A 24,959-nucleotide genomic window follows, 5' to 3' on the forward strand; every position below is an offset into this window, starting at 1 on the left:
ATATTCACATAGTCTGGTAAGAATAATGACATTGGGGAATATGCTTGATTTCACATTTGTGTACATAAGAACATCCGTAAAGAGAGGAATTATAGACATGTAAAATTAGTATAAGCCAGACTGGTCAAAGACCTTGCTGTCTTTCTATGAGATTGTAGGCAACTTTCCTAATGAGCACTTAGTTTATACTAAACCTTGTTCCGGTAAAGACGACTCCTGCAGTCCGTTTAATACAGGGTTTGATAACCACATTAAATTACTACTTATAGTAGTAAATAGTCTAGTATTAACTCCTGAAACAGTCTAACGACTGCTTATTTCAGCTCAGACCCCCTTGGGATTTTCAAGTTGGGGAGGCTCAATCCACAGGCTCCAGTGAGAAGAGATCCACTTGCTCTTTCTAGTAGCACATCCTTGCAACGGGAGGAGCCCGTACGCAGGGGACCGTACTGTGGTACCTAACCCCTGTGCTACCCACTGCGGCACGCGCTCCTCGACAGCCCCGAGCTGGAGGCGCAGAGAGAAGGCTGCGAGGCTGATGCATGCTGTACGGTGGCCATTTTAAAGCTCAAGGCGCTGTTTTAATTTTGCAGCTATTACCCAGAGGTTTGGACTAATGACTTGTAGATTTTCATTTTTAAATAACTCTTCAGAGAAGCCTGTATGGGTTTCACCTTGGGACAGACGCTCACCGCGACATTTCTCCGTGAGAATCACCGAGGTTCAAAAAGTAACTTCCGAACGTTCTTGCCTCCCGGTCCATTTCTTTTAACAAAAAAAAGAAGTAAAAGAGACAAGCACAGACAGGGCTTTACGGACGGGCCCCTCAGCAGGGCTGCCGACACACAAGGCCGCGGGCGGTCCGTGCCGGCAGCGCGCTGCGCCAGGGCAGAGCCAGGCCCCGCGCCAACGGCCGGTTACCAGCGGCCGGGCAGGTCGGGCCGGGCCGCGCGCCCCCCTCGCCCTGGCCCGCCCGTGTGTGAGGAGAGGCCGGGCGGCTCCGCGGGCCGCTGCCCGCCCCGGTGCCCCACAGGTGGCGGCGTGCGGCGAGGGCCCCAGCGGGCAGCGGCGGCCCCGGCGGGCCGACCTGCCCGCGGCCACACGTCCCGCCCGCCCCGCCACTGGCGCTCGGCGCAGCCAATGGCGCGGCCGCTGTCAGCCGCGGCCCGCCCGCTTGCCGGGCGGGGGAGGGCTGTGGGCCGGGGCGGGCGGGAGCGAGGAGAGTTGAATGATTGAACTTTCTTGTGTAGTTTCTGCGGCGCGGAGGTGTCTGCCCCCGGCGCAGCCCGGCACCAGCTCGCCGAGCCAGAGCTTTACCCCGGCGCCCGGCCGCCCCTCCGCAGCGCCCGGCCGCCCCTCTGCCCTCCTCTCCCGCAGAGCGATGGTGCGGAGGGCGCCCGGCGCGTCCCTCGCCCTGCTCCTCTGGGTAACGGCCGCCTGCGGCAGCCCCGCCGGGCCGGGGGCTGGCGCCGCCGCCGCCCGCAGGCAGGACGAGGCTTTCTCCACCGCCAGATGCACCTCCAGGTGCCTGAGCCTCCAGATCACCCGCATCTCCGCCTTCTTCAAGCATTTCCAGGTAGGGGCATGGCGCCGCGCAGGGGCGCCCCGCCGCCGGCCCGCTGCCACCGCCCGGCCCGCCCGGCGGGTGGGAGTCCCCCGGCACCGGCGCGGCGGGCGCGGGGTGCGGGCGGAAGGGACGGCCGGGCCCGCAGCGCCTCTTAGCGAACTTGGGGGGCCGCTGCCCCCAGGGACGGCGGCCGCCTTGCGGGTGCCGCCGCCGGCACCGGGAGAGCGGCGGACAGGTGGGCACGGCCCCGCGGCAGCGCCGAGACCCGCCGGTACGTGTGGGCGCCGGCCGGGGTCCCCGCGGGGCTGGCCGCCGGGAGGAGGCAGCGGATCGTGGGGGCTGCCGGCACGCCGCGCCCCGCCACACGCCTGTCAGCCGCCCGGCGGCCGGGCGAGGGGGGGGGGCCCGCTCTGCCCCGGCTCCTCTCAGGTGCTGGGCGCGCCCGGCCGTGGGGCGGGCGGGGCGGCCGCAGCGCGGTGCTCCCGGGCCGGGGGTGCGGTGGTGCTCCCGAGCGGCCGGTGGTGCTGGGGCCGTCCCGCGGGGCTCTGCCTGCCTGCGGGCAGGGCGAGTCGTCGCGCCGTGCCGCCCGCGGGCGGTTCGCTTCTCCAGCCGGCTGGGAAAGTTTGCGTTTATTTTTGGAGAGCGATGGTCGGGAACGTGTAATACTTGCTTCCGACCTCCTGGAAGGTGAGGGCGGGGGCAACGCTTTTTCTGAAACGGAGAGGCACACCTCTGGCTAACGGGAGTGGGGAAATGGGGGTGAAGTGGGGGGAGACCTGCGGGGTATAAAGCGAAAAGAGGGAGAGTGAGCCCCGAAGGCGACTGCGCTGGAAGCGGCGCGGAGGTAGCGTCACAGCAGCGGGTACCTGCCCGTCCCTTCCCGTCTTCCAGCTGCACACGCACCGTTCCCCTCTCCCTTCCCCACCTGTTCAAACGTATGTTGTGCAAGTGTAAAGCCGAGCCGACTCCGTCCAGATGATGGAAGCCCTGCCGAAGGGCCGGCCCCTCTCCCCCCGCAGCGCCCAGGCCCCGTTGGGAAGGGGCCACCTCCGCCTTTCGGGGCGGCACGGCCCCGCAGCGCGGGGGACCGAGCGGGGAGCGCCGCGCGCTTGCCCGGTGCTGTCCTGCCGCTTGGAAACGGGAACCGCTCGGGGAAATCCTCTGGGTAAAGCAGCGCTCGGGGCTGCCGTGTTGGCACCGAAGGCGGGTGCGGAAGAGCTTGAAGGATAACCCGATTTAAAAAAAAAAAAAAATTGTCAGATGTGAAAGGAAAGCTTAATGCGTTCGTTTCAACCGCAGCTGGAGGTGTTCGGTGCCTAGAACCGGGTTTGGGCTAAAGAGAACGGGGACGCACCCCGAGGCGGGTGCGGAAGGGACCTGCCCGCGGCCTCGCGCGCTGCCCTGCCCGCCCCGACGCTGCCCGCGGCCCCGCGCGCTGCCCTGCCCGCCCCGACGCTGCCCGCGGCCCCGCGCGCTGCCTGCGGGCGGGGCCGCCCGGTGCGAGGCTGCGGCCGCAGCTGGGCCGGGGCCGGGGACGCGCCCGCTGTCAACGGGGTCTCCGCTTCACGGGACGGCTTGAAAGGAGGGTACCCGTGAAAATAGTTCATTATCTCGGGAGAGGGATTAGTATTTTTTATTGCGTTGTCAGGCGGTTGTAACTTAGTTGTTTTACAGTTTCAGTGGCTAAAGAGGCAGTTTAGATCAAGCCAATTCCCGGTGAAAGGCTTTTTTTTTGTCTTTTCTTGGCAAGATTTCTTTTCCGACGTAAAACTGCTGACACAATGCACATTGCCAAACAATAGTGATTACATTTTAATTAGCCAGGGTGAAATAAGCTGCAAATTACTCAGTTAGGACTTGATAACTGGCTGTTTTTTCGTAATCAGTTGAAAATCTCAGAGTTTTATTTAACCCCAACCTGCTAAAGCGCACGGTAATTTATCTAAATTACCAGGGATTAAACTCCTGCTAGACATGAAACGACTGTAATGTTTGGAAGATAAAGTGCTCTCGTTTATAAAAGTTAAGCTTTCCATTTTCTTTTAATGAGGGAAAAGAGGAGAGATTTAGAGTACAGCAAGCATCCAGTGTTCTCACAGGAGACTGATAATACACGGTGGACATGTAGGTCTGGGCCATAGTATTCCATGAGGGCTAAAGGATACCATGTTCCTTTCATCCCCCTCTCTTCTCCCTCCAACAACCCCCTCCTCCCCTCCCAGTTTTCATCTCAACTGGTAGCAATTTCTGGAGTTCTTTTCATTTCAGAGATGCCCGCTTATCTTGTAATCTGATTCAACCTTTGAAGCAAACTAAACACTAGCTCGTCCCAACTGGAGCAGGGACTCTCGTGTCTCCGTTAGGACAAGAATTGAAAGAAGACTGACCCACTCATTTCGCAGCCCTGCTTCAGATACAGCCTCGGTGGTGGGGGTCAGGGAGACAGTAAGACAGCAGCTGGATGCTTCATGGGAGGTGGCCTCCCCAGCACTTCAGAGACTTCATTTCACATAGTTCGTGGTACTAAAACCACATCGCTAACAACCTTTTAGAGGGAATGAGGTAGTATGAACAGGAAATCGGGATTAATTCTATACCTGCTGGCTCCCTTGTTTGAATGCCAACTGATATTTTTCAAATTTCCAAAATGCTCATGAGAGGTTTTCATTCATTTCTCCCCCCCACCCCCCGAGAATTTTTACCCATTTTTCTTTACTGTTCCCATTTGTGAAAGGGTCGAGAGGTGTTCTTTTTTATTAAAAAAAACACCCTATTTGTTAATTTACATTTGAGAAGAAAGTCTAAGGCTATTTTAAAGGTGCATTCTCAGCAGGAAATTATTTTAACCGATGCACAGGTCAAATAATTTACTTTTTTTTTTTTCCACGTAGACTATTGATGTGGGCTAGAAGAAGAATTAGTCACCTAAATCTGTGATCTTCAGAATGCCTGTTGAAGAGGCACAGATGCCTGCTTTTTGCTATAAAATTCCTATGTCCAGGAGAATTTTCCAGTTTTGGAAGTGTTGGGGAATTGTAGGTAGAGGTTACACTAAAGGACATTTGGGATCAATATGAGAGTTATTGCACCACATGGGTCTTATAGCCCAATGAAATATGTATGTTTTATATCTATCCGTGGCCTGTCTACAGGCTGGGAAGTTTCACACAGAACATGCTGGCAAAAGTCCTTTCATAAAAAAGCAGGCAAACAAAAAATGTAAGCAGAATGGGTCATAGTGGTTTCTTCTTTTATATAACAGCATATTAATTACATACTCATCCACAATAGAAAATGATGTTTAATCTATGAATGAAGGGAGGCCAGCATATCTCTTCTGTCTTCCTGGAGCGTGTGCAGCATTGAGCTTTAGCTTGCTTTGGACTTTTGCAGAAGAGAGAAAGCATTTTTATCCCAACTGTGTAACTTGGGCCACTGGACAGCACTGAATGAAGCATTCATTGACTTGTGATCAGAAAGAGTAGGGCAAAGAGAACACCTCTCTAGCCTAATGTTTAGGGTACTCACTTTTAGTTATTTTGGGTGTTGAGACTGGGGTTTTACAGTGACCATTGCTTAACATGTATGAGGGAGTAATTGGAGCATTCACTGGAACCCATCCATGCTCCTGGGTGACTGCACTGATGAGTAGAGTTCCTACTGTGCTCTGTTTCTGGTAAAGTTCTCTGTAAAACACTTAACAGGGAGGGATGGTGAGAGTGTTCTGCCAGCAACCAAGAGCATGGCAGTCAAATGGCCAGCCTACAGTGCAGATTTGAACCTGACAGTCCTGTATCATAATCAGTGTTGTACCCATGAGGCTGTTGGCTAGAAGAGCATGCCTGTGTGTTAGCAAGCTGCCCTTATGGAAAGGGTGATTCCTCCTCTAGTTTGGAATGAAGGGAAGGGCTAAGGTGCCTGGCTCAACAAGAAACATCAAGACTGTGAATCCTGTGTGGAAGAAGGCATGTTTTAGGGACTGAGGTTGTAAAGAAGAGTGATGACATTGGATACAGTTTCTGAAGGCAGTTCCCTTCTCAGTGTTTTGGCTGATGTACAGGAGAAAGTTGGAAATTCTAATTTGATGTATCCAAAGTTTATTTGTGAATCTAGTTTTATTGTAACCTAGTTCAGTAGGTAAAACCCTCATGAAGATGAGGTCACCATTACTGCACAAGTTTTTGTATTCCTCAGAAAGGTATGGATATAAATAGGGACCTTGTATAGATAGCTGGAAAAGAGGCTTGAATGCTCAGATTAGTTTAGCTAGGGCTTTTCTATATAACCTGCCTGTTTTAGTGGAGTGAGACTAAATTCCTTGCATTGCTGTCTATGGGTGTAGCCTTTCCCATCTGTGATATTAGTTGTGGATTAACTCCTTCCATTTTGGGGGAGCAGGCACAGCAGTGACCTTTAGCGTTCTGTTTTCAAGTTGAGTGAAAACACAGTTTGGATTTTAACCTCTACTGCCAGTCATCTGAGCCGTGTTCAGAAAACAGCATGATTAAAAGTTTTCTTAGTGAATAAGAGCTTGAACACCAATGTAAGCACATAGGCTAAAGGTACAGCATAAAAATGTTATGGAGAGCAAACTGTTTACTTGGACCAGTGAACTAATGGATCTTTTGTCTTAGTTGCCATCTGTTACAGACCTCTCAAGTGTCTTCCTGCTCAATATGTGAAACTTGACAAGTTAGCTAAGGTAGAGGAGGTGTCAATCTTCTTTACTGGCTCAGAAGCTGGGAGGGTGGTGGAACATACCACAGGATGGAAGAATGGTGGCAGCAAGAATTTGAGGGTAGCTGCCAATCAAACTGACTGGCTGTGTTTGTGGTACTGAGTCACAGGAACAGGGAGAGGCCACAGCCACGTGCTCACAGAGTGACAGAGTAGTTGAGGCTGGACAGCACCTCTTGGCAACCTGTCCTAGTGTTCACAGTAAAAAAAAAGTGTTTTCTTATGTTCAGATGGAATTTCCTGTGTTTCAGTTTTTGCCCACTGCCTCTTGTCCTGTTACTTGACACCACTGAGAAGAGTCTGGCTCTGTCTTCTTTGCTCCTCCCATCAGGTAATTACAAATGTTGATGAGCCTTGAGCCTTTTCTATTTCAGGCTAAACAGGCCTCTTCTCCTGTGAGAGATGCTACATTTTCTTTGCTGGACTTGCTCCACTAAGTCCATATGTCTCCATGTAATGGGCAGCCCAACACTGGACCTAGCACTCCAGATGTGGAGGAGTGACTTGAACAGAGAGTAGGAGTAGTTACATTTTAAAGATATAATGACTGCTAAATATTCGTACTTCTAAATTAATTTTCACTATTTACATTTTCTTACCTTAGTTTATAGATAGCCATTTATGGTTGTCAGTGCATTAAAAACAAAATGCTAATGCTAAATCAAATCAGATTTTTTTTCATATTTTTAGATATCAGTACATCTCACTGTAGTTTTAATATTTTTTTTGAGTAGCCTTCAGTAGTAAATTGATTCTTAGTAAATCCACTTATTTATTCTTAAGAGGAAAGTCCAGGTACATTGGAATGTATACATGTGTGATCCAGAATTATGATTGCTGCTGAACAGGCTTATGAGAGATTGTTTAAATTCGTTAAGGTGGGTACTGTTTAAAAACATACCAGCAACAGTGTTGATGAGCTTGGTCACATAGGGGTGCTCGATTAATACCTCAGCTAATTTACTGAAATAGTGGATGAGTTACAGTTGAAACTTTTGATACAGTGTAGGCATCTCTGAAGTGGTAAGAGAGTTCCGTGGTATGTGAGGGGAAATTATTGAGAGATTTCCCCTCTTAAGTGTGATTTAGTATAAATCTAACAGTAACGTACTAAGAGTTAGTACTTGAGAATTAGTACTAAACTAGATCAGCTAAGGCTAACTCAGAAGTGTTTTTGAAAGGATGGAAAAATACTGCTTTAAGCTAAAAGATCTCTATGTTGCACAATGTTTAATGGCTGTAAGAGGGAACTGTAAGGCCTTAGAAGTTTGTTATATTGAATGGCTGATAACTATATGGTGGTAGGAGGTTGTTTTCACTGTTACAGATGGATTGTTGCCTGACTGGACAACTGAAGTTTTTCTGGAAAAGCAGGCAATTCTTTTAAATAATTAATAAAAGGGTCTCAGATTTTCTATCTGCAAGAAAATAGTGTGCAAGTGATTACCTCTAGATACTCGATACCAGATTTTACCTACAAGTCAGGCAGCTAGTTGTCTAAATGCCAGCACATCTGCCTTCAAATTGCTTGTAACTCCAAAGTGACTGCACCTGCAAAAATCTGCAATCTATTCCAGATGGGAAAGTGTTAGGACAGGCTTAAAGTCTAGGGTGCATGTGCCTCTTTGTACTCTGCTGTAGAGAAGATGGAGATCATGAAGAAACCATTTATTGTAACTGTCTTGAATAATTCTGAAACTGTAAATTACTTTTCATGAAATCTTTCGAAAAGATATGTAGTACTTCTGTAATGAGATGTGGTGGATATGTAGTGTGTTATTCCTGGAATGTTTCAGTTCCAGTGGATAGGCTGCCCAGGCACTGAGTTTGCTTAGATCTCTCAGGACATGTTCACCATCTTTTTTACATGTTACTACTTAGGAAATGTGTGCCATCTGCTTGTGTTGCCATTTCAGTTCTCATCTCCTTTCCAGAAATAGTTCTTGTGTTAAATAATTCTGACTTTCATATGTCTCATAAAGCACACTGCTGTTAATTTCTTTCCACAGACAAATTTAAACATTTGTCATCACTTTATGATTTTCTCAAATCTTGTTAAAACTCCCAATCATTCTTCTGTCTTTGTTGTATGGCATATTATCTGGATAATTATTTTAGCATTTGGTGTGCTCTTATTGTTGAGATCTGCTGTCGTGAACAAGAGGTGCACAGATCTTCTAACACGATCTTATGTAAAAGCTTTGAAGACAAAAGGTTTGTTTTGAATAATGATGGTTGCATCTAGTGAAAACACCTGCATTATTCACCATATTGTGGTACTGAGCCACAGTTGGTCTTTGCAGTTGTATCCTGGTCTGGTATGAACCTGTCTGATTTCAGCAGCACTTAAAGTTCAGTTTCTTATAACGGAACTCAAATCTCCTTGGCATCAGTGAAGGCTTGCACAGCTGATATGAGTGCAGGGGTTACAGAGCCTGGTCATTGTTTTCTAGTGGTTTTGATTACTTAGATATGGGATCTTGGTTTTGACCATTGCTTTCCCAAATTAGAATGTTTGGCTGTGCCTCAAGTGTAAGTTTTAAATACAAATCAAACAAACTGTATGAAAACGTAAGCAAATGGTGAGCAATTGTATTGAACAGTAAGAGTTGCCAAGATACTCTTGTATTTTGCTTGTGGATGCTTATATGTTAGAAAAAGTTCTTTATACCGTCTTGGTCTTGTTCATAAAATTAAAATTCTTGTTAATTTGGTAAATGTGCCTGATGCTAAAAGCAATAGGAGGGTTACTAATATGTTTTGAGGCAGACGTTTAGGTATAGAAAATATTGGCAAAACATAATTGTAATGGCACAGGCATGTGTCGGGGAGCGAGAGAAGTCGCTTTTGAAAAGTATTAGAAAACTTTTGAAAGAAAACCACTGGGGGTTCTAAAATGTAAATTATTTTCCTGTTTGGACATATATCCACTTACTACAGAGTGAAGGGTTATAAGCTAGGTAGTGTTCATATTAAAACTGTTATTAAAACATTATTCACTGTCTGCATATTGGTTGTCTCTGTGATTTACTAGTGCTCTGAACTGTATTTAAATGTATTTTGTTTAGTAAATGTCTTATAAGGAGAAAAAACCCCAATACATTTCTGAGACAGCTTGAAAAACAGACTGATTTCCCAGATGCTGAACATTTGTCATTTTGCAAAGGGCAAACTTCTTAAGACTGAGTGCTGAATTTATGTGTGTCTACAAACGGAGGTTATTATCCACAAACTGGTGTACCAATCTCCATTGGCTATTCTGTGTGAATTTTTTGCTTTCTGTGATTGTCTGGATTTGAGTACATATCCAACTCCTGTAAACAGAAAAAGAGAGTGCTGTTATTTAGCATACATATTTTTAAAGACCAAAAATATGGTTAATGACCAAGTATCAGGATTATAGTACAGAAGAAAGACACATTCATATTGATATTAAGCAGTCAGTGCCTAGCAAATGTAAACCTTGCACCAAAAAAGCACTTGTCTAGGAGTTTACACCAAGAATCTTAATTTTTTGACCTTTCTCACAGCTGAGCCTTATAAAGCCGTATATTTCAAAAACGTTTGAAGTCTATGAAAAGCCTTCTGTTGATTTCATCTGGATCAGGTCTGTGTATGAACACTAGGTCCATGCAGCCTTTGTCAAGAAAGAAGAAGAGTGCTGTTAACTTGGTATCCCAACTCTTATCCCTTTTTTAGTCTTTTAATGTCCAAGAGATCACAGGACACAAAGATGGAGAACTGGGGGTGTTGAAAGGTAAGTGGACCCTTTAAACTTGAAAGTAGAGTACTGTTCCTTTCATCTCTGATTAAAAAAAATCACACATTCATTTCCATCCACCAAAAAGAGTATCAGATATTTCCAGATTTGGGGAACAACCCCAGCCCAAAGTTTTTATCAGATTTCCATTGACTTCTGTGAACCATATTTTTACCAATGTGTCTCTAGACTGTCAAAACGGTATGACATCAAATTTATGTAAAACTATAATAGAGGAAAATATATGCATCTTTCACCAGAAAAAAATCCCTGTGGCTTATTATACCTTTATGGACACTGCATGTTTTGCTTTTTTTTTTTCTTGATCTGTATGTTGCATTATGTTCCTTTAAAAAAGAAATGACTTGACTCAAGCTTGCAAAGGGAGTGACTCCCCTGGTAAGCAGCTGAGATTCCTGAGGAAGGCACGGCTCCAGAACTTGCAGGAGAAACAAAAGAAGAGACAGAGAGTCTCAGAGGGGATAAAGCTGGAGATAGGTGACCTCCAGCAGGCACACAATGCTGAGGAGAGAAATTGTCTAGGAGTAGAGGGAACTGTAGACTTTACTGGAAACAGAGAACAGACATAATGGGTGTAGGAAGAGTTGTTTGTAAATATTTTTTATTTCTGTTCTCAGCTGCATGGAATTTTACTTGGTTTAAAAAGGTTAATTTTTCTTGGTTGTAGTTTAGTAAAAATGTGGTTTGAAAATCCTTTTGTCTGCATTGGAAAGTCCAGTTACAGATAAAACCTTTGAAAATTCACCATGAAGTTCTAGCTAATTTGTGGTCCTGTCATGTATACCAAATAAACATCAAGTTTGTTCTAGGCCAGGGGTGCTCAAGTGTGCAGCCTGTCCAGGTAATGCTGCTGACCTGTGGCTGACTTCTTTTCAACTTGTTTTCATTCATTTCTTTCCTAAAAGTAACTTGAGAGTCTGGAGACAGTTTATGGGCTGAGTGTGTCCTGGTGGTGGCAAGTTACTCCTCATTTCTGTCTTTCCTAAAGACTTTGACCACATTGATGGATTGGGAGAAAAGAGGGGCAAAGGAACAAGCTACTTTGGCTTTCTGAACAATTCCTGCTCTCCAAACATTATGAACTTACTCTCTGGAGAGTTTTCAACCAGAAATATGTTCTGGTGATGGCATATTCTGAATTAAATAGTAATCCCAGTTTGTCAGGAAAAGCTTTGAATCTTCTTATGCATGTGTTCTGTGCATTTTCAGAAGTGCTGGATTTACTGTATTGCACATCTATGTAATAAAGTTTGGTTATGTGATGAGAGAAGAGCCGTACATTTGTTTTATTCCCATACAGCAGAGAAAGTGAAATGGCCTCCACAGGCAGTGTGTTGGGTGCCATCTACTACAAGGGTGTTGTCTTTCAAGTCAGAAGTTTGACAAACTGCTGCTACTGTAATTTCTCAAGTGGTCACAACTCAGACTGCAAACCTAGCCAAGCTAGTGAAGACTTTGTTTTTGCTGCCTGTGAGGGTGGCAGTCCAGCTGCCATGGATCCTATAACAAGATATTATGAGGGAAATAATAAGATTGCTTCAGAACAAATGTCTTCTTTCCAGAGAGTCAGAGATTGAGGTTGATGGTGAAGATTGGGTGACAATAATGTACTCATTTAATCCAGTGCAAACATAGTTCATCTTTCCTTGCCATTCTTGTAAGAATTTATAAGCATAGTTCTGTTTTTCACGGATTACTCTTTAGGGGACTTATCTTCACATTACCTTGTATTAAAAAAAGAACACAAGTAATCACAGTTCACATACACGAACGTGGTTTCTCACTCGTTATTTAGGCCATAGATCTAGGGCTATAGATAATTTATAGTTAATTGATAATGCTTTTTAACTGTTAATACTTTCTTTGTACTACTGGAACATTGCAGTCAGGCCTCAGGGCATTTTTGGACCTAGATGCTATAAATTCATTTCTTAAACTCACTTGCTGGAAGACTTTGGGTTTTGTGGGAGTTTAGTACATGGATGAACAGATATGTGAGGTGGCAAATAGTTGAACATTGAGGAAGGGGTGATAATAATACTAAGTCCTAATACAGTGATTGTCAATTTTTTTTCAGAATTTGTGTTCCTATATAGAAACTAATTCAACAGGGTGTTGCTTTTTTGTTGTTTGTTTGGTTTTGTTTTTTCTTTTCCAATCAGGTGGTGGTCCTTTGAAAACATGAGATGACATTACTGTGTAACGACAGCTAGACAATAATGAGTCACATCATTACTTGTTCCCATTTTTCTTAGTCACAGAGAGTGTATAATATGTTGACATTTGATTTGTATTTAGCAATTTTGGGAAGGGAACTGGAACTAGGGGAGCTTGAGGCTTTCTTCTGTTTTGAGATTTCTTTCTATGCAAATATGAACTGAGAGATCATGAATTAGCAAGCATTGGTCAGTCTGGATCTGCAGTAGGTGGAAGGAACATTTGGGATTAGACAAACTGACACAAAGAGGTAAAAATCATCCAATTAATGAGGTCTGTACCACTCCTCATATATAGTACTTAGTAGCAGCAATGGGACATGTTTGTCAAAATAAATAAGGGAAGAAAATGTAGACTTTTGCAGCTAGCAGTTTACTATTGGATTTTTTTCTTTGAGTTAAAAAATTGAATAAACAGTGTGAAAGACAGTAGGCTTTTGGTAAATTTCATGCATTTTCTATCCAATGGATCCTCATTGACCAAGTGGAGTAGGAATGCATTTGACGCTGCACATGCAGCATGTTATCTTATCTTGTAAAAGATTTAGTTTAATCATAGAACCATATACATATACACTTGAGCACCGGCCAACAGCAAATAGTAATTATTTCAAGCTTCCTTCCAGTGTTCAAAACCTTCCTTTTCATAAGTAGAAAAAAAAGAGCAGCAATGGGGACTAACCTTGAAAGTTAAACCTAACCTGAGCCGTTTTTCAAATTGTAGAAAGGAATGAACATTTAGAGTTTCCTAAAGAATATACTGACTTCATTTGTTTTGGGATAGAAAGCATGACTCACAGGTAGTTTTAAAGACTAAAAAGTTTTACACATTAATGTAGTGTAGGTCCTGTTGTTTTCTTTAGCTGGAGATCTTTCAGCCTTCTGACTGATACTGGTTCTTCCATTTATATGATTAATAGTTTAATACAGGATTTTTCTAGAGCTTTGATTGCTGGCCTGAGTCTTATATCCCTACAGTTGATAGTAATGTATCCAGTGGTTTCAATCGAAATTAGCTTAGGCCAGTGCAAATGTACTGGAAATGTCTGTTTAGAATTCGTAGATAAAACCAAGAAAATTTCCAGTATGCTGTTTAAAGACAATTAACTTGAATTTGTTAAATACCATCTTACTGCATCTTGACATCATCCTTTACTATTTGGAGTGGTAGTAAATGATACGATGCCATTAGGACAAAGTAAAACTGAATTGCCAGTTATTTGCCAGATGCAAAGCACCTTGACTTCGAATTAAGATATTTTTTAGAAGAGATTCCCTCAGATGGTAAGGGAAGGTAGAAGCAGATTTTGATGTAACCAGAACTCAGTATCACTAAAGACAGTACATAAATATTTTTTAAAAAAATGAGATATTGCCCAGTTACTGATTGTTACTCTATGTATTCAGGTGCCCTCAGGGATTCCAAGGCATCCCTGTAAGTTTCATCAACAGGCATAGTTTATCCTCTTAATAATAGGAGCAGATGTCAAATTTTCATGCCCCTAAGATGCCTATTCATACCTAGTAGATCCATCTGGTATAGATCGAGCCTCAGTCAAGTTGTTCTCATCCATGACCTTCCCACTGAGAAAGCAAATCAAGCAGAGCTCCTCAATCCAATAAAAAAGAAACTTGAATATTACCAACATATTTGTAGTACCACAACCCACTTCACTTCACTGTCTTTCTTAATTGCTTTACACAGGTGAGAAGGCTGGTAAAATGGAAGGCAACATTATAATTGGGATAGAATTCCTGGAGCATGCCATGAGTATCTGAGACTTTCCGAAGATGGAACAACTGAAATATTTGTCAGTTCTGCAAAAAAGGGTGATTTAAGAAAGAGAAACAGAATTTTAATATAAAAAACCTGCTGATAATAGAAAATGTTGACAACTGGTATTAACCTCAGCTGTCCACATTTTATGAGCTTAAGGATATATATTATAATGTTTTTCATTTGTGGCTGTTAATTTAGATCAAAGATATGAAAGAAAATGCTAGGCTTCAGAACTGGTGTTATCCTTGCAGGGAAATTCTATGAAAATTCCATATCCAATTGTTTATATTAACTGGAGGCTTTAAAATACTGTGGCTTGGGTAGGGACTTAATCTGAGCTTTGACATCTCTCATGTTACAAACCTTTCAATAACTTCAATGCAAATTAACCTGTCTTAATTTTTAATGCTTTCACCTGATGCCAGAAAGGTCTGAAACATGATGGACCTGTCAGGAAATGATTGCTCTGCATAACAGCTATATCTCTGGTAACCACACATGTTAATGACAAATGTTTCAGTCCTGCCTTGAAGAGAGATTTATTTTCTTTTTATGGTATGTCTTCTTTAGCTAGTTATCAGACTGTATTCTAGAAAGCTGGCACATGAAAGGCTTTTATGTTTGTGGAAAGTTTTATGACAGTATGATGAATCAACGTAAATCTTCCACTGAAGATTGTTATTGTAGAAAGATCCAGTTAATATCCCTGTAGCTTTAACTGTATAAGTAGTTTTAGTATGTTATATCTTTCTCAAATAATATAATTTCATGTTGATTTTCTATCACTCTCATCTGTCCTTTCAGAGTCTTAGGTTGGTTTGCAGGGTGGTCTAGAAGACTGGACTGCAGCAATTGTCCCATGTAATATATGTTTCTTGGGGCATACAGTTCTTAACAAACTGGAAGAAGCTCCTAAGAAGACTGGAAGAAATGCACCATATCTACTGCAACCTGCATTAAAAGGCTGGCTCTTGGGAATATACTATCGGTGTTGCAGGGCTGAAGGATCCCAGCTAGGATCAGGTTAGCAGACATGTTAAATTTCAAGTGAAAATCAGGGAAAGACTCACCCACCTGTCTATGTGCTCCTTCACTTGATGCCTGTTTTTCATCCATTGTCAACACAATGTCATTGCAACCTTTTCTGATCTGGGAGCTGTTGCTGTTCCTTAAAATAGCATAGGAATAAAAATGTGGTCTGCAGACACATATGAACAGGGTTTACAGGTCTGGGAGCTGGGGAAAGAGAGCAGCACTGAGCTGGTCAGAAGGGCGTCATGACTTCCTCTTTGTTATGGGATACAATTAGGAGGAGGACATTCATTACGTGATGTGATGTGTGGTATCTGACCAGTACACAAATGGCTTCCACTAGTCTTTATTATTGGCTTAATGTGGCAGTCCTGTGTGTTGGCTTTCTGCAGAAGTGAGAGCTGGGTTGGGAAGGGACAGACCAAGGGCCAAACCAATAGGAGCAATGGAGAGAAGAGTGTTAACTTGCATGGTGTGATTTGTTGTTGAGTTGTGCTTTAGAGATGAGACAATAAAGTTGTGGCTAATTCAACTGTACCCATTGCATCTTGTCTGTCTTTCTGTAATGTCTACAATGAAGGCAGATGTATGGAAAGGCTATAGCAATTAAAATGTGTCTCGGAAATAAGACTCCTTCCTGAAATGCTGCTTTAACTGTTGTGGTGAAAGCTTTTTTGTGTGGCTGACATCTTTCTTTGAATTAGTGCTTTCTGAGTGTATGTTAACAATATTATGTTGGCTTTTGTTCAGATTGAAGATAGGCTGTTCTGTTTATGAGTCATTTTAATTTGGACAGTTCTTTAATTCCTGAATGACCATAGAACCCTTTTGCAAATGTTTCTAGGAAATCCCAGGTCTGGTGAGGGGCACTTCACTCACTGAGCCAGGTCTTCTATGGAAAAAAGGAAAAAATCTCCAAAGACTGTTTTAAACAAGTTAGAGTTTCAAGGACTGTGTTAATAGATGATCTTCAAGGTCTTTTCCAACCTAGTTGATTCTGTGATTCTGTAATTTTGACACTTGTTACTTTTGAGAGCCTTGCTATGCACTTCAATAATTCTTCTAAAATATTCTTCTTCTTTTTGTATAGAAATTTTTTTTTTATAAATATGAATGTGTCTGTGGAACTACCAGTGTGTCATTATAGTTAAATTTTAGACTGCATATTTCATCTGTAGGATCATTATTTGTGCTGTTTTTTACTGCTGAGATTATACTTTTCTACACGCTTTTTACAATATTAAAAGAACTTGGATAGTGAAACAAAGTATTTATACCGGAAATGATGTTTATTGAGCTTGTTGCCTTTCACAGATCAAAGGGGAGAAATTTTATAGTAATATATCAAGGAAATTGAAATAAGGTAGGGGATATTTATCACAAATATTTTCTGTTGAGAAAGGTACTGTGTGGAATTTTCTGTTGAGAAAGGTACTGTGTGGAATTTATTAATTTATTTGTTTGTTCATTTTTCTTTTAAAAGGAAATGAAAAAATATATATCCATCAGCTTGTGGAAGATATGGCTGCTACTGCTGCTTGAAATATTTAGTATCCCGTAAACTAGGAACACATGCCAAAGAGAAAGGAAATACATTCCTGAAATGTCATGTGAATTTCATGCAATTATATTGGAAATAATTAGCATGTTAAGTACAAGAATGTGAGCATAAAATTTAATGGTGCCTGATATTGAGTTACAATAACATGGGTACTGAAGAGCTGTTAAGTTTTTAAGGGCGGGTGTGTATGTATACTCTTGACAAAGATACAAGTGTAGTATAGTATATAATAATGTCCTTCCCATACATACTGGAACAGAATAAGAGAAAATACAGTAAAACATCACATGGCCAGTATGTAGTACAATGCATTTAGCAGTTTTGTAATCAGAAATGACTCCATGGCAATGCAATGTGCATGGAATATACCATGTTCATGTAGTTTATAGTTAGATTATTAATAATGGACATTTTAGATGACCTAAAAATGTGTGGTTGACCCTAAGCATTTTGCAAGTCCAGAGAGGGACACTGCCCTGAATGGCCCTGAAACAGTGTGGCTTCTGAGGAAAATCTAGTCCAGTAGGAAGCACTGAAATACTACTCTTATGTGTTTGTGGGAGATGTTAGAAGTGTCTGAGGTGCATCTACACATCAGTGTTTTAACACTGATCACAGTTTGCTTTTGGAGTGAGTGTCCTGAGCATCATGATCATCTTTTTGTTTCACATCATGGACCAGTCAGAGAGTTCATGCAGTGGATTTCTTCTGGATGAACATAACTGGAAGAGATGATCCAGGGGGACCTAATGTGCTTTAGCAACTAATGGGCACTTGTGTCTGTGTGGCCAGACTAGAACTAGTTGAAGGACAAGGGAGAGGGGAAGTTGGCATATGTGTAGTGCAGACATTAAGCCATCAACACTGGTTGTTTTGCTCAACAGATGTGTTCCTGTGGTTCACACGACTTCCTAGTGTGGAGCCACCCTGGGGTGTTTGTAGCTGATTCTGGAATGATCAGCTGGTAGGCAGTGCAGGCGAGCACAGGCAAATGCAGCCTGTAGTAAATGGACCACATCACATGCTGTTGGGAACTACCCAACTAACCAATAATCTTATAATTATACAGGATAGTATTATGGTCTATAATTTTCAGTTATAATTGAAAAATCAGCATTAAAAGCAGTATGCATGCATTTCTGAAACCTGGAATATTACTGTTTTTTGGTAAATCAGTTGTGTTTTTTCAAGTTAACTAAGGTAGGTCATGTATGTCTACATTTATATTGTATTTTGCATAAGTAAACATTACATTTTTAGAATGTATTTTGTTCTTTTCAGTGTTAAATTCCCAGTGGGCTACGTCTCTGTCACATCCTTGAGCCGGCATATACTTTTATTGTCTCATTATTTAATTTGTACAGCAAATCTACTGTATGACATTAGCATTTTGGAAGGGTGGGTTTTTTTTTAAACAGAGCCTATAAACAAATAGTCAACAAGCTGTCTTTCGCTTCCCATATTAATCCTATTAGATGAGTTTGTTCACTTCAACTGGATTACTTAATCCCAAGAAATGTATGCAGGATCTGGCCCAAAGTATATGCCTTAGTGTGAGATTCCATATTTAATTTTAACATCTTCAAGTTAGTGTATTTAATTCCTCCTGTTGCTTAGTGAAGTTTATTTCATCTGGATTCTTTTACAGATTGATAGAAACTTCTGCTAAGTAGAATAAGATCTCAGTTGACATCAGTCTTAGAAGTGGTAAGAGTGAAGTCTGTGAAACCACAAGAAGGCAGTCATAACTCACAAGTGCAGTGGAGACACAAGGATTCCTGTGGCTCACTTGTTTTTGCAGCTTGTGTTTATCTACTAGTTTTTCTGTGCATTTGAGATGACACTGATGTAAAAGGAGAAAAAGGGGTTCAATACTTGAGACGCAAATTTAATCCAAGCAATACATAGTTTGTATTTTCAAAACTACTGATGTCTTGCTGTTTCATTGGTCATGATGTTTGGGTTCTGATGACTGTCTTTCTAGGAACCTAGTAATGATGATAGCCCAGAAACAAATATTGTTGTGTCTCATGATTTAGGTGATGGTTGCTGATTTTACTTGATTTCTTTTGTAACTACTCTGGTCTTAATTTTTATTTGTGTTTTCATTTTGGTGCATGTAAAGTTGTGGCTTCAAATATTTTGGTGTAAACTCTAATGAAAATAGTCTGTAATAGAAACAAAGGTTGAAGATGACTTTGCATGAACTGTTTAGCAAATATCAATACAAGGTTTAGGTCAATACAGTTCTATTTGTACCCATTCATCTACAGAACGTCCCACCATATCATTGTGATAGGAGTTAGCACATTACAGGTGGTGGCAGCATTAGTGTAAATCCAAAAGAAGACCTGACTAAGACTTTTAAAAAATTATTTGTGATACCGTTTTCTGGTGTTAAATCCAGATGTTTAGAATTAGACTGCAGTGTTGATCAAGCTGTTACATATGATAATTTAATTTTGGTTTCTATTTACAAAATGCAGTTATGTCACCAGAATGAATTGTTAGGTTGATCAGTTTTATAACTATTTGTTACATTCAGTCACCTCTTTAACTTAATTACCATTAACCAACATTTTTTTCCACAGTTTAAACGTCTGTGGTATAGAAATGGCTTCTGCTAAGGGGGATGTACATTTGATTTCGCTATGAGGGGTCACAGTGGCTAGTTACAGTAACAGAAGAACTCCAGGTGTATGTTCTAAAATGCGTTCTTGCCTTTGACTTCCTTTTCAGAATACTGTTGCTCAGTTATTTTTGTTTTTAATAAAAAGAGTTGTATGTACTTGTAAGATGACAGAGGAAATATATGTACATAGTTAAGCTTAATGCTGTATTTCTACAGCATTATAAGTTTTTATATAACTCATCATAAAGTTATCCAAGTGTCTGATGTTTATATATTAAACAATGTGGCTAATACCTGTTAAGTACTATTCTCTTACCTTTTCTGATGTTAGAGTCCTATGCAGTGATTTTTTTGTTTGCTTTGGTAGGTTTTATATGTTTTGTTGTTTTGCCTGGTTTGGGTGATCTTGATTTGTTTTGTTGAAATTTTGCTTTGTGCTTTTTTTAACCAGAACAAAGTCTAAGGACTTTTCTCATACATCAGGAAAAATGAAGATGTTATTAAAGAGACCAAAGCACAGTCTCCTGCTGTCAGGCTCAGCGAGGGCTAGCTGGTTCCAGGGGATGGGGAGCTGGGGGCACAGAGTGACCCCATCTCAGGCTGTGGCCTCTGAGGGGAGCAGCCCCACAAGGCCTGCACAGGGTGTGCAGAGCTGGGTGCTGATAACAGGGTCATCAACAGCCCCAGTCACAGCAAGTGATGAACCAGGGTCAGGGACTGTTAGGGAGGCTCTCAAATAAACCACCAACCACCAACAATTAAAAATTTATTATTAACGGAATTAACTAGCTCTCTGTAAATTACAGGTCCGAATGTCTGTGAGAGGAGAACAGAACAACTTCCTAGGGTTTAACAACAACCCGAAATGCAGAACAAAGAATTCCATAGGGTTTAATGTCAACCCAAAACACAGAACAAAGCGCCACTCCCTAGGGTTTAACGACAACCCAAAATGCTCTGTCAGTCACCTAAAAAGTGAGGACTCTCAACCTCGAGGACCTGCTCAGGGCAGCATCATGACCCAAAGCACCTCGAGGAGTTTCCTTGGGTAGTGTCCTACCCAAGGAGAGAGTCCTCGACCGCAGCGTGCTGCTCCAGGGGACGAGCTCAAAATGGCTCCCCAGGGGACTCCATTTATACCCAGGCTGAATCTGACCTGTAGTCAATAGCAGCTCCCATTGGCCAAAGGTCCCAACTACCGCGAGGCCCTGAGAACAAAGGCAAACAGGGGCTGCTACACTTCAGCAGCCACGAAGCTCTGCTTTCATTGGGTGGGTTCACCTGCCACAGGGACAGCCAGGGGCAGCTGTGGGATGAGCGGGTTCATGGTGTGCTGGGTGAAGAACTGACTGAAGGGCAGAGCTCAAAGGGTTGTGGTGAATGGGGCTACATCCGGCTCGTGACTGGTCATCAGCGGTGTTCCTCAGGGTTCAATTCTAGGGCCGGTTCTGTTCATCAGTGGTCTGGATGCAGAAGTTGAATGCACCATTAATTAGTTGAATGCGCCATTGCAGAGGGTCTAGGTAGATTGGAGCATTGAGCTATGATTAATGGGATGAAATTTAACAAGCCCAAATGATAGATTCTGCACCTGGGACGCAGTAACACCAGGCACAAGTATAAATGGGGAGAGGAGTGGCTGGGGAGCAGCCCTGCAGAAAGGGATCTGGGGGTGCTGGTCGCCAGCAGGCTCAGTGTGAGCCAGCAGTGAGCCCTGGCAGCCAAGAGGGCAAACTGACCCTGGGGTGTATCAAACACAGCATAACCAGCCGGTAAAAAGAGGTGATTGTCCTGGTATATTCAGCGTTGGTGCAGCCTCACCTGGAGTCCTGTGTGCAGTTCTGGGCCCCACAATCCAAGAAGGATGTGACGGTCCTTGAATGTGTCCAGAGGAGGGCAACAAAGCTGGTGAAAGGGCTGGAAGGACTGTCCGATGAGGAATGGCTGAGGACTTTGGGCTTGTCTAGTCTGGAGAAAAGGAGCCTGAGGGGCAACCTCACTGCTCTCTGCAGCTTCCTGAGAAGGGGAAGTGGAGAAGGAGGTGCTGAGCTCTCCTCCCTGATATCCAGTGATAGGATAAGGCCAACAGGGTAGATGTTGTAGTAGGAGTCTACTATAGGCCACCCACCCAGGACAGAGAGGTGGATGAAATAGTCTATAGGCACTTGGGTGAAATCTCACGATTGCTTGCCCTTGTTCTTGTGGGGGACTTCAACTTCCCAGGCATCTGCTGGAAATACAACACAGCAGAGCGTGACCAGTCCCGAAGATTCCTGGAATGTGTAGGCGACAGCTTCCTAACACAGCTGGTGAGAGAACCAACTAGAGAAGGTGCCCTGCTAGATCTCTTCCTTGTGAACAGAGAAGGACTGGTGGGACTGGTGGATGATGTCGTGGTTGGAGGACGACTAGGGCACAGCGATCATGAAATAATAGAGTTCTCTATTCTTAGAGAGGCCAGGAAAGGGCTAAGCAGAACTGACATCCCGGACTTCCAAAGGACTGACTTTGTCTTGTTTAGGCACCAGCTTGACAGGATCCCTTGGGAGATGGTCCTGAAGGGTATAGGGGTCCAGAAAGGCTGGGCGCTCTTTAAGAAGGAAGTGTTTATGGCTCAGGAGCAGGCAGTCCCCAGGTGCTCTAAGAGGAGCAGGCGGCAGAGAAGACCACCCTGGCTGAACAGGGAGCTTTGGCTGCAACTCAAGGAGAAAAGGAGAGTTTACAGCCTTTGGAGGAAGGGGCTAGCCACTCACAGTGATTACAAAGAGGCTGTGAGGCTATGCAGGGCAGAAATCAGGAGGTCCAAAGCCCAGCTGGATATTAATCTGGCTTCAGCAATCAAAGATAACAAGAAATGTTTCTATGTCAATAGCAAAAGAAAGACCAGGGAGAGCCTCCATCCCGTGCTAGATGCTGAAGGAAACTTGGTAGCAAGTGATGAGGGGAAGGCTGAGGTACTTAATGCCTTCTTTGCCTCAGTCTTTAATAACAAGACTAGTTGTATTGAGGGAATCCAGCCCCCTCAGCCAGATGATAGAGACTGGGAGAACGACCCCCCTGCAATCCAGGAGAGAGTCAGTGACCTGCTACATCACAGAGACATACACAAGTCTATGGGACCGGATGGGATACACCCAAGAGTGCTGAAGGAGCTGTCTGGGGTGCTTGCCAAGCTGCTTTCCATCATTTACCAGCAGTCCTGGCTGACCGGGGAGGTCCCGATAGATTGGAAATTGGCCAATGTGATGCCCATCTATAAGAAGAGTTGGAAGGATGATCCAGGAAATTACAGGCCTGTCAGCCTGACTTCGGTACCTGGGAAGCTGATGGAGCAGCTCATCCAGAGTACCATCTTACAACACATGCAGGACAACCAGATGATCAGGCCCAGTCAGCATGGGTTTATGAAAGGCAGGTCCTGCTTGACAAACCTGATCTCCTTCTGCGACAGGGCGACCTGCTTATTGGATGAGGGAAAGGCTGTGGATGTTGTCTACCTTGACTTCAGTAAGGCCTTTGACACCGTTTCCCGCAGCATTCTCCTGGTGAAACTGGCTGCTCGAGGCTTGGATGGGCACACGCTTTGCTGGATAAAAAACTGGCTGGATGGCCGGGCCCAAAGAGTTGTGGTGAATGGAGTTAAATCTGATTGGTGGCCAGTCACGAGTGGTGTCCCCCAGGGCTCGGTTTTGGGGCCACTCCTGTTTAACATCTTTATTGATGATCTAGACGAGGGGATCGAGTGCACCCTCAGTAAGTTTGCAGACGACACCAAGTTGGGTGGGAGTGTTGATCTGCTCGAGGGTAGGGAGGCTCTGCAGAGAGACCTGGACAGGCTGGAGCGATGGGCTAAGGCCAACTGTAGGAGTTTCAATAAGGCCAAATGCCGGGTGCTGCACTTGGGTCACAACAACCCCCAGCAGCGCTACAGGCTTGGGGAGGAGTGGCTGGAGAGCTGCCAGTCAGAGAGGGACCTGGGGGTGTTGATTGACAGCCGGCTGAACATGAGCCAGCAGTGTGCCCAGGTGGCCAAGAAGGCCAATGGCATCCTGGCCTCTATCAGAAATAGCGTGGCCAGCAGGGACAGGGAAGTGATCTTACCCCTGTACTCGGCACTGGTGAGGCCACACCTCGATTACTGTGTTCAGTTTTGGGCCCCTCACTACAAAAAGGACATTGAATTACTCGAGCGTGTCCAGAGAAGGGCAACGAAGCTGGTGCAGGGTCTGGAGCACATGTCATACGAGGAGCGGCTGAGGGAACTGGGGTTGTTTAGTCTGGAGAAGAGGAGGCTGAGGGGAGACCTCATCGCCCTCTACAACTACCTGAAAGGAGGTTGCAGAGAGCTGGGGATGAGCCTCTTTAACAAAGTAACAAACGATAGGACAAGAGGTAATGGCCTCAAGTTGCACCAGGAAAGGTTTAGGCTAGATATGAGGAAGCATTTCTTTACAGAACGGGTTGTTAGGCGTTGGAATGAGCTGCCCAGGTCAGTGGTGGAATCCCCATCCCTGGAGGTGTTTAAGAGTCGGGTCGACATAGTGCTTAGGGATATGGTGTAGTTGGGAACTGTCAGTGTTAGGTTAATGGTTGGACTAGATGATCTTCAAGGTCCTTTCCAACCTAGTTGATTCTGTGATGTGGGGGAATGGTTCAAAGCTGCACCAGAGGAGGTTTAGACTGGACATTAGGAAGCATTTCTTTACTGAGAGGGCGGTCAAAGACTGGAACAGGCTTCCTAGAGAGGTGGTCGATGTCCCAAGCCTGTCAGTGCTTAAGAGGCATTTGGACAATGCTCTTAATAACGTGCTGTATCTTTTGGTCAGCCCTGAATTGGTCAGCCAGTTGGGCTAGATGATTACTGTAGGTCCCTTCCAACTGAAATATTCTTTTCTAGTCTAGTCTATTCTATTCTAGTCTAGTCTATTTGGAGACAGGACCGGGGACAGGGCTGGAGATGAGGCCTCAACCATGGGTCCCAGGTCTAGGTATGAGACAGGGCCAGAGACAAGCTACAGTGTACACCCAGGAGATGAGCTGCCTACAACACAGGATGTCCATCCAGGAGTTAAGGCCAGAGACAGGCATAGCTACATCATAGCTTATGGAAGGACTGACAGCCCCAGCTGTACTCAAATGGGACTTCTGGGCCCATGGGCAGGAGGTGAGTGTGGAGACTCCAGATGAAGCTGCTCAGGGATGTTAAGACATACTCATGTCTTCATGGCCCTGACACCTGCACTCACAACATTGAAATATGTGCCAAAGGTGAAAATATCAGCTAATTTCTCTGAAGGAATCGAAACTATAAACTGAGAGTTAAGGATTTCTGAAAAACAACAGTGAAAGAAATTGAAGATATTGCGATGCTGTGTAAATTATACCATGGTCCATTTTGAACGTTGCATGCTGTTGCTGGCCTTTCATCTCAAAAAAAGTACAGTAGAAGTAGGAAAATTACAGAGAATAACAAGAAAAACCAAAAAGATGGAACGAGCCCTTAGTTGCTCATCCAGTTCTTACACTTTTGCTTCAGTAACCATTTTTTGCCACCCTTGGATACATGACATTGGGCTATATGGAATTTGGTTTAGTTCTCTGACTGCTATAAAATATGTAGGTATGAACTGTTAAGCTGTGTGATAATAGCTCG

The 24,959-nt window shown here is 43.9% G+C and overlaps 1 protein-coding gene across 2 annotated transcripts in view; it reads left to right on the forward strand.

Moving 5' to 3' along the window:
- The first annotated feature begins 1,225 nt into the window (after positions 1–1,225).
- The window catches only part of ANOS1 (anosmin 1), a 151,602-nt gene continuing 127,868 nt past the window's right edge, over positions 1,226–24,959 (forward strand). For both annotated transcript variants that reach the window (XM_074858854.1, XM_074858855.1), the window contains exon 1: positions 1,226–1,576. In XM_074858854.1, coding sequence (XP_074714955.1) covers positions 1,229–1,576 — 348 coding nt within the window. In that variant the 5' untranslated portion in view covers positions 1,226–1,228. The remainder of the gene's footprint in view (positions 1,577–24,959) is intronic.

This window comes from Strix uralensis, chromosome 2 (assembly GCF_047716275.1).
Source record: "Strix uralensis isolate ZFMK-TIS-50842 chromosome 2, bStrUra1, whole genome shotgun sequence".
Taxonomy (NCBI): domain Eukaryota; kingdom Metazoa; phylum Chordata; class Aves; order Strigiformes; family Strigidae; genus Strix; species Strix uralensis.